The sequence below is a fragment of the Varanus komodoensis genome, unplaced genomic scaffold, assembly GCF_004798865.1.
Source record: "Varanus komodoensis strain SLA01 unplaced genomic scaffold, ASM479886v1 scaffold21, whole genome shotgun sequence".
Classification (NCBI taxonomy): Eukaryota; Metazoa; Chordata; class Lepidosauria; order Squamata; family Varanidae; genus Varanus; species Varanus komodoensis.
The window spans coordinates 11,522,800-11,532,685 of NW_025335589.1; the positions used below are offsets into that span (position 1 = coordinate 11,522,800).

Below are 9,886 nucleotides of genomic sequence, written 5' to 3' on the forward strand. Positions count from 1 at the left end.
GGCCTGAGGAGAGGGTTTTAAAACTTTAGAATTGCGGAGAGGTGCTACACAGAAGTTTGGAAACCACCAAACAATTGGTGAGTAGAACCGGAGGAAGAGCATACAGTCATCTGGAGAACTTTGGAGGACCCCATTGGGTCACAGCCTTGAGATTCCGTACTGCTGTGTTTGATCAGCTCCTGTAGAACAACAACTGTAAATGTCTGTTATCAATTTATAGCAAGAAATAGAACCCGCCTCCCATGGAAGGCAAAGTGTCTCTAAGTAGCAGATCCTGGAAACAAACCTAGGAAGATCATAGCTGCAGCATCCTATTTATGGACTTCCAAAGGCAGCTGGCTGACCTCTAACTGGAAATAAACATTATGTCCAGATAGACCTTGGTGTGATCCAGAAAGTTAATAATTCACAGAACTAGTTCTCACAAAGGTGGAAAACTGGTGTCCTGGATGTACTATTTCAGACTACAGGGGCAGTTCTCATGGTCAGTGCTCCTCATGCAAAATGTCCATCCATACAAGAAGTTGCATGTCAAGGAGTATCTCCCCAGTCTGAGGAGGTGAGGAGACAAAGGGTACCAGGAAAGGTATGATGGTACAGCCTTTTGATGTGACGGTACATCAACAGCCAGGGTCCTAAAGTGAGAACCATACTCAGGTAGATCAGGAAGCTATCACTGCATTAGGCTAGGCTGATTTTTGAAGCTTGTTGACTATATGGTGGCCATATAACAAAAAGGAGCATTCTTATGATCCAGAATGAGACACAGCCATATTAAGAGGCTGATCACAGGGAGCTGCATTGCCCTAGCTGAGACCTAGCTGCATTACCCTATTTGCTTGTCTGGTCCAGTTTTGCCTACTCTGTCTTACACTCCCAGATCTCTTGCAGGAAGGATCTCTGGTTTGCTGCTTCCCTGATCTTTTTTTTTTTAAACCTGGAGTTGCCAGAGAACATAGGACCTTCTGCATGCAAAGCTGGCTTTCTGCCACTTCGCCTCCCAAATGTATATAAGGGCATTTGTGCCAGTTGGACCCGATCCAAAAAGCTGTATATGTGCAGATGTATGTGTAGATCTTTTGCATACTTGAGCTGCCCTTTTGTTTAATTGGAGTGGCCCTATCCGCATGCGCATACAACCCTCACACTGAAATGCGTAGACAATATTAATGAAAAGGCCATTGTAGCTCCATGTTAGGGCAAAGAGAACACTCTTTGCTGCATTATTTGTCAATAGAATTTTGCATTTATCACATGATAAATGCCACCCAAACTCATTCAATCAATTTCTAAGGAGAGGGATGAAAACCTGTTGTCCTCAATCCTTCCATTTGTCACTGGCTCCAAAGAACACCTGCAACTGTTGTCTGCAAAAGGTTTCTTGTGTTAAATTCTACTGAATGCAAGTTGAAAAAATTCTGAGGTCAATATATAATGACTTTTCACATAATGAACCTAAACCAGTGAACAGCAGTTTGGAAATGTCTTGTTTTCAGTTCATTTTGGTGTGTGTTTTTACAGCACCCTGTACTAGATGAGCCCATAGCAGAAGCTGTTTGCATTATTGCAGATACAGATAAATGGACAGTACAGGTGGCCACAAGCCAGAGAAAGATGATGATGGACAACATAAAGCTAGGCAAAGATGTCCTGGTCTCCAGCCAAGTGTCTTCTTTATTGCAATCCATTTTTCAGCTTTACAAACTTAACCTTCCTGCTGACTTTGTAAGTACCCATTTGCAAATGACTGCATACAATAGGTATTGATTGCCAGGAAAGGTATGATGTGCAGTTGGTTTTTGAACTTCATCTACCACTTCACTGGCTTTTCAAATCTACAAGGGGAGCATGCTGAATAATGCCTTTTCCACCGTGCCCAGTTAACAGAACTATTTGCTGTTGGCAGAACTGAATAGTCGAGGGTCAAACAGATTATGTTAATTATATAGAATGCAGTTGACCCAACCCTTACTAGAAATTCCAATCAGAACTGCTGTACACTGGGAGCATTTAACCTCTCCCCCCACCAGCTAGCCACTTTCCAAAACCTTCCAGACCAACCTTACAGGGGTTTATAAAATAGGGGAAGCCTCCATTGGTGCCAGTGGAAGCTTCTCCATTTTGGTACATGGTAGTCAAATTGTAATTGACATAACATATAATTGATATGACATTAGGAATACTCCTCTTTGGCAGCTGCTGGAAATTTGGAAACTTTTCTCTAGGGGCTTTCCTTTCTTGGCTACCGACTGGTTTTTCTATTCGGACAGCCCATGGTGCCATCTTTATGCTCTGTGACCTGCAGACCCAGCAGTAGCATCACGTGCAATTTCAAAATTGGCTTCTCCCTCCATACTCTTTAAGTGGGATGGACTCTGGGGTGATATTAAGCATCTCATAGCTTCCCAAGCATTCCCGTTCCTGGTACTCCTAATTCTTAGTAACGCCACACTCACAATATCTGGGCAAGTATACTAAAGGCCCAGTGCTATGCAAACTTAGACAGAAAAAGGCCTGGCTGAGCTGGCTGGATGCCAAAAGCCTTTTTCTGTCAAAACGTTCATAGGACTGTGTTGTAATTGCTCTCTCCATCCCGCTAGCCACTATCGCAAAATGGCCTACATCAATAAATGCTGAACTAGACAGGATTGTGGTTTGGTCCCAGCAAGAGAGGATCTTGCATCCTCTTGTAAGTTGTCCACTTTACCTTTTGCAACTTATTCCACTGGATTTGTTCACTCTGGGCTTTCTTCTCTGTTCTCAGTGTATAATGCATCTTGAGGATCGACTACAGGAAATGTACCTCAAAAGCACAATGCTGTCTAAATATTTGCGAGGTCAAACACGAGTTCATGTGAAAGAACTTGGAGTGGTATTGGGGTAAGTAATGCTGAAACTCCTTTAGTTTGGGATGGAGGGATCTTTCATGCCTCATGCTAAAAAAATTCAGGAGTCACCTTGTCTTTCCATTGTTGATTTCTTTGTAAAAGGCAATGAAATGAGAATTGTATGTGTCTCTCACCCTCCCACTTAACCAGCTGGAAACCAGACTGAGCTGTTAAATGTAAGAAAACACAACATATTTCTGTGTCTCTCTTAGTTCACTCTCTGAACAAACTGAAATGAAGAATAAAACAATGAGTAGACGGGAGTTTTCTGCTATGCGGGATGAGAAAGAACAATGTTTGACTATCTTGGTGTAGGGAGATGGATCGGGCTATCTCATATTAAATGTGTTGAGTAGAAAATATAGCTCTGTTGTATGTTGGCTAGTAATATATTAATGACTTGAAGTGGTAATTGCACTTGTCATGTGCCCCATTACCTGGTTCTCACAGAAAGTCTCATCTTGTGCAGATTGCAGAGAGATTTGTAATATGAATGTTTGTAATATTAGCTGCAAACCTGTGCACATCATAGGAAGTAGATAAATGCAATCCTGACAACTAGTCAGGTAGTTTCTGATTTCTATGAGCTGAAGTCCCACAAAGGCTAGACATGGACATGGTAGTCATGTCAGTCGGCTGGAACTGGGGGTCAGACTAGATGGCCCGGACACCCCTTCTGACTCGCTCTGTTTCTATGTTTCTGAAGGGAGAAAGTTCCCATCACACTGCCAAATGAGAATAGTAACGCACTCTGGATTTGAAATCTAATCTTATCACTGAAAGAGCACAGTTTCACAGCAAGCTTAATTAAAAGGAGATATGCTTAATTGAAAGCAGAAAATAGAATCACGCATACAGTCTTAAAACTGTTCTTTAAGCAGCAAGTTGCAGTACCTGTTGACAAAGGCAGTGCACTGGCCTGGCATTCAGGACAGGCCAGATGCTGCTTCCAGATACCAGAATCAGAGATAGCCACAGAAGGTTGCACCCACTTTTTTATGGTTGAGCTTTTGTTAATCCCCTATCTCGTGTTCAAAGCTCTGTCCCCATCTGTGTCAGATATCGATGACCTAATTCTGCTCACACCTGTCCTATCAGTACCTCCTAAGTTTTAGTGTTGTGAAATCCCCCCTCATTTCCTTTTGTTCTAGCCTGTTCTAAACCATTTCATGGCAAGTGGGCATCCAGTTCTTTCTCAGACACTGGGGTTTTTCCCCAGCTGAGACAAAGTGCTTCTGCTTAGCTAGATCTTGATTGTTGAAGTTTCACTGGAAGTTATCCAAATAGGGTAACCTATGCCCTATTTGGTGGACCTTTCAGCCTTACAATACTTAGAATAAAAATAGTAATAGTAATAATATCACACCAATTCCCAGAAATTGGGACTGTAGGTGTCTTATACTTACCTTGGAATAAACAACCCTGAATTCAGCAGGGCTTACTTTAGAAATATATAGGATTTCATATTTTTTTTAATCTACAAACTGGGAGATTTGCTCTCTTCCTTGAATGTGAAAATGTGGGCAACTGTGTTTAAATTCCGTGTCCATAAATGGTATCTCAAGAATGCCATTCTTCACTTGGTTCATCAACTGTGTTCACTCATGGAAAATGGGAGTTGGCTACATAATTTGTGCCTTCTTGAGTTGCAGACTAATCTTTTGTATTATGCTCTTCACAGAGCTGTCTTTGCAGACTGCTTGGAAACCGTTGGTATAGGACAGTGATGGCAAACCTTTTAGAGACCCACTTATTTATCACAAACTGCCAACACTGCAAAAAAACTTAAACTGAGGTTTTGATTTAGAAAAAACAACTCACAGCCAGTCCAAGCAACTCTCTCTCTCTCTCTCTCTCTCTCTCTCTCTCTCTCTCTCTCTCCCTCTCCCTCTCCCTCTCCCTCTCCCTCTCCCTCTCCCTCTCCCCCCTTGGCAGTACACTGACAGGCCATGCGAAAGCTCAGACGAGCCATGGCTAATGAGTCGCAGCTTGTGACATCATCGTCTGGTGCCACTACTCCTTTCCGAGCATGCGCATGTCCCCTGTGTGCACTGTAATCCGATGCTCGGCTGCGTGCCAACAGAGAGGGCTCTGTGTGCCCGCTGTGGCATGCGTGCCATAGGTTCGCCACCACTGGTATAGGATGCTACCACCTCTCCAGTGAGTGTGGGTCAGCAGAAATGTCTGCACTGATTACCTGTGCGTTTCCAGGTCAAGAGGCTGATCTTGATACACAGCTCTGTATCTTAAGTATTTTAAAGAGTGCCTTTTCCTATACAAACTGGACAAGGGTTACAGATATAGTAGTCAGGCCAGCTCCTCTAATTTTAAGGCATTACTGTTTCCTGTGTGCCTTCTTCGTTAGTCAAGTAAGAATGCCTTTATTCTGTTGAGTGTTTGGGGATTAGTCATGCATGGCTTGTGCAGTTCTTCAATTTAAATAATGATGAGGTTTTTAATATTTGGTGTGAATTGTTCACAATCACTTAGAAAGCCAAATGGAAACTGCCCTTTGAATAATTTTCTGTTCAAGGGTTATATATGTAAGATGTAGGTCACTAAAATACATCGGAGGATCCACTATGAGTGTCAGAAAATTGATCTGTAGCAAGTGGCCACCCTGGTTTTAGAACATCAGATGTCTCCAATTTATTTTTACAACATATAAAGCAATTAAATAATGGAATGCCGACAAAATAATCATTGTCAATGACATGTCATTTCAACTTTTTGTTCATTATTCACTGTGCTATTTTTTGCCATTTTGCTTTTTAAAAAAGGCACAACTGCATCCAAAATGCCATTCAGTTCCCACTACAGAGACTACCGGGGGAGAAGGGTGTTTCATCCATCTTGGTTGGATGAAACTACCAAAGGGTAGGGTAGGGTGTCTTGCTGAATTATACAGCTGTGGTATTTAACTTGCTTTCTGGGCCTTTTTGTGTGTTTGTTACTGCCATGATGAAACCTTTCCCCTCACCATGTAATCCATATAGGGAGCACCTTACTCCACATATTCCTAAGATCACCAGCTCTGGCCCTCCTATGAGTTCCTGTCCTTAAGGAGGTTAAGGGGGAGGTTGTAGGGAGGCGGACCTTTTTCGTGGCGGCATCCCAATGATGGAATGTTCCATGGGAGATTCATCAGGCACCTACCTTGTGGAGCTTTAAGCACCTGGCAAAACCTTTTCTTCTTCAGCACACCTATGGCACCACTTAGGCCATCTATATTAACCACGCTGGGTATAATATGTTAGGTTTTACTTTTACTTGACTATGTTTGTTGTGATTTTATGTTTTATTATGATATTTTAATTGTATCATTTTATGCAGTGTTAATATTGCTATTTTTATTCTACTGCTTTTTTGCCAAATTCATTTAGGAAAGGTCTGAATGATTTGGGGTGCCATTATCCCCATTGCTTTGCAATAGGGCACTTTCTGACACTATTATGTGTTTTGCAGTATGTCTTTGGATTATACCAACTAGAAATTTTAAAATGAATAAAGGACAGGATAGACTCATTCAATGTTCAAGGCACTTCCTGCTGTCAGTGATGAAGCAACAGAGTCATATATAGCATCAGAGATTCCTGTGCTCACTAAAAACCTTGTAGGATTGTACTTTTCTGAGATTTGCCCCACTATGTTCAGTAAGATAAAGATGTGCAGGTTTCAGTCTCACGTTTAATAAATCTCTCGAAGAGCCACCTTCTATTATGTGCTTTCCGTCTCCTCCCATCCTCGCATCCCAGCTGGCAGCTCACACGGGGATACTTTAACACTTCTTCGTAACTAACATATCATTTTCATTTCTAGGATTGAATCCAATGACTTGCCTCTGCTGGCTGCCATAGCAAGTACTCATTCTCCATATGTTGCTCAGATATTCCTCTAAGCTGAAACCTGGAAGGCAAAGTGAGTGGATTTGCAGTGGAAAAACAGAGATGCCAGTCAAGAAGAGACGAGGACCAGAGGACAGCCAGCAGGTGACAGCAGCTCTGTCACTTTTCCTCTTCTACATTTTGTCTGAACACTTAACAGTGGAACAGTTTACATAATGGGAAGGACAATTCAGGGTTTTTATATTGTCATGCATTCTTGTACTTTAATGGACAAAAAGGATTAAACACTATTGGTGGATACACTGCTTATACATAGTTTTCAGCCAAACGAAAAACAAAAATCCAAGTTTGGTTTCCTTACCATTGCACTTGTCCTTCAAACCCTTTTAGATGGGGAGTTGTAAGTAAACCTGTATAAGCATTCCTACGTTTGGATGATGATGAGTTGAAGGATGTATTTATGACTGTGCTCTTGTGTTACAGTGTTGTGTGGAACAAGGAATGGATATTCAGCTACTGGGTAAAAGCTTGTGTGCTTGATTGGTTCCTAAGTGAGCAAAACAACCCAAGGGGGCTGCATCTGTATTCAGTGTTCTTGGTGGAGAAGGAAGTCTCATCAGTGTTAGAGGAAAACAGAAAAAACTCATGGAGCCTTGGCATAACGTCTGCCTTGTTGCAAATTCCACATCTTGAATTCCTGCTTCCTTGACTTGTTAAAATGTAGGTCAGACATCCTAATTTATCCTATAATAGCAGTGCAAAACAAATTTTGTATGGGAGCTTTTAAGAACCAGTATGGTTATGAAGTTGGCCTAAATGTTGGGTAACTCATTTTTAAAGTCATCACTGTATCTTTGCCCTTGAATGTGCAGGAGAAACCCCGGGGAGGATATTTCTGGGGATGCAGAGAGGTGAGGTAACCACAGTAACAGTGACACAGCGATTCATTACGACAATTACAAGTGTCCATAAAAAGTTTTGCACTAGTTTCTCAGTGCCTTCCACTCTTGTAAGTCTTGTTTCTAAAAGAGAAAAATGAATTCAGGAGTTAACGATATCCTTCTCTTTTTAACAATATAGCATAGGCCATATACATCTTGGGTTTCAGACCTAGGGCTTTACTTAGAAGGTTCAGTGTATGTGAAGCACTGTAGATTACTGTGTGAAAGTAAAAGAAAGAGGAGTGTGATCTCTCCGGCAAAATTTCCTTGACACAGAAAACGCTAAGATTATCCTACTGGCCTAATACAGTCTCCATATTGGACTGACATTTCTAAACCAAGGTAGAAAGAAGCTTTGTCCTAGTTGGCAACTGACCTTAGTGGTGCTGGCAATCTTGATACAATGTTTACCCAAATACCAGTTTAATACTATAGCATTATCTTGTTCAGGGCTCGTCAGATTTTCCATTTTGTTCCATTGCTCCTTCATTCTCTGCAACATTTAATCAAAGAAACCTACACCTAGGCATTCCTGTTTTATAGAAGACAGTAGATAGCAGCATTGTTTGCTTCCCAATCCATTTTCTTTTGTGCATATTTGCTTTAAAAAATGAATACACTTATTCTAAATTGATGAAGGTTCAACTAAAACGGGAGCTTTTCACAGCGTATAAACTGAGAGTTGCCCTCGTAATTAGAATACTATTTTAGTAAACGTAGCTTTGTTCTATGTTCTAAGAAAAATAAATCTTTTCCCTTTCCCACTTAAAACAAAAAACTACCTCAGTATAGAGAATAAGCTGCCAGGAGGGGGCAACTTCAATTTGTGCACCTGTTGAACTTTGTGAAGGATTGTGCTGTAGCATCTGCAGAGTAAAAAAACCTCATACCAGGGGGTGTCCATGACTATTTTTTTTATTAGCATGTTTTAATACTGATATTTTCAATAGTTTTAAAACTGATACAGACAAATGTGAGAGTTCCTGAAACTGACAATAAAAGAAAGCTCTTTAAATCTTTAAAATTCCATTTTATATTTTTAATGGTATATTAAACAGTATTGTGTACCCTCCCCCTGCCACCGATTAGCAGACTTTTTCATTTCGTAAGTGGGAGCAAATCTCTTGAGAATATCACAGACCATATCTTGCAACATTAACCATGAATGTGGTTTTTCTAAAAGTATCTTAAGTTTTAATAAATAGAAGCAAAAAAGAAAAGCAGATGTCTTATTCTAGATGTTTGATTCAGATAAAAGGTTTGTAATACATTTTAATGCAATCAGAAGTTTTAGCGTGATGTGTAGCATTTGCAAAATATTGATGGGTAGTCAGTGTCTCATCTGAAATCAACTGTACTGGAAGTTCTGATTTCTTTTAAACTTAGTTTCCCACTAAACTGATTGCTACATAAGTGGAATGGGCCATGGACAAAAATAACAGCTGTATCTTTTTTCTCCTTCAAAAGTGTAGCAACAGTATCACAAGCAGTGTCAGTGAAGCATGTTACCTGGATTAGGTGAAATAACACATGACTAGGGAAAGGTGTGTGTGGGTGTGTGTTGCCGCAGTATGTCTTCAGAGAGAAAATGCAAGTAGTGCTTTTCTGATTGAGTGGATACCAATGTCAGACAGTGGAAACTTATTCTTTGAGCTGTAAATGTACAGTATCATTTGTGTTGATTTCTCTGTGGCACTGGTGCAATAAATTATATAGAACCATCTCATTAGTGAATGCAAAAGTCTATCATGGAAAATATTCTCTTCTAATGGACCACAATCTCCGACTGATTAGAAAACCTAATCCTACTCTGGAGGGATCTTTGCAGGAGCCAGGCCCCATTTCTTGGGCCTGACAGTATGAACCAACCAGGGCAGGAGATGTCATAGCAGCTGATGAAAAGAAATTAACAATACCAGTTCCTATCTCTGGGGGTGTTGTGGCAGCAGTGGAACCTACCATAGTGGGCTGGCCGTTGTGCAAACCCACAGTGTTCATAACAGTTTGTCTCACTGTGGGTTGTTTTCTTCTCCTTCCCATAGATATCCTGGGGAGGGGGACACTATGGCATGACCAAGTTGTCCCCCTCTCCCTGCTAAAATCACAAATGTTTTCTTTGCACATGTCCCTGGGGAGCTTTGACCAAGAAAAAATATGAAATCAGTTGGCTCTCCGTGTTCCCGATTACAAGGGACTCAGGAACCAAGTAGAA

At 41.1% G+C, this 9,886-nt stretch overlaps 1 protein-coding gene across 5 annotated transcripts in view; it reads left to right on the forward strand.

The window, feature by feature from the left end:
• FNIP2 (folliculin interacting protein 2) overlaps window positions 1-9,395 on the forward strand; it is a 58,773-nt gene extending 49,378 nt beyond the window's left edge. For 3 of the 5 annotated variants that reach the window (XM_044430661.1, XM_044430660.1, XM_044430662.1), the window contains 3 exons: window positions 1,522-1,725; window positions 2,765-2,880; window positions 6,708-9,395. In XM_044430661.1, the coding sequence (XP_044286596.1) occupies window positions 1,522-1,725; window positions 2,765-2,880; window positions 6,708-6,786 (399 nt within the window). In that variant the 3' untranslated portion in view covers window positions 6,787-9,395. Of the gene's footprint in view, window positions 1-1,521; window positions 1,726-2,764; window positions 2,881-6,707 lie in introns of those variants that run through there. The other 2 variants (XR_006414780.1, XR_006414781.1) reach the window with 2 other exon arrangements.
• The last annotated feature ends 491 nt before the right edge of the window (window positions 9,396-9,886 follow it).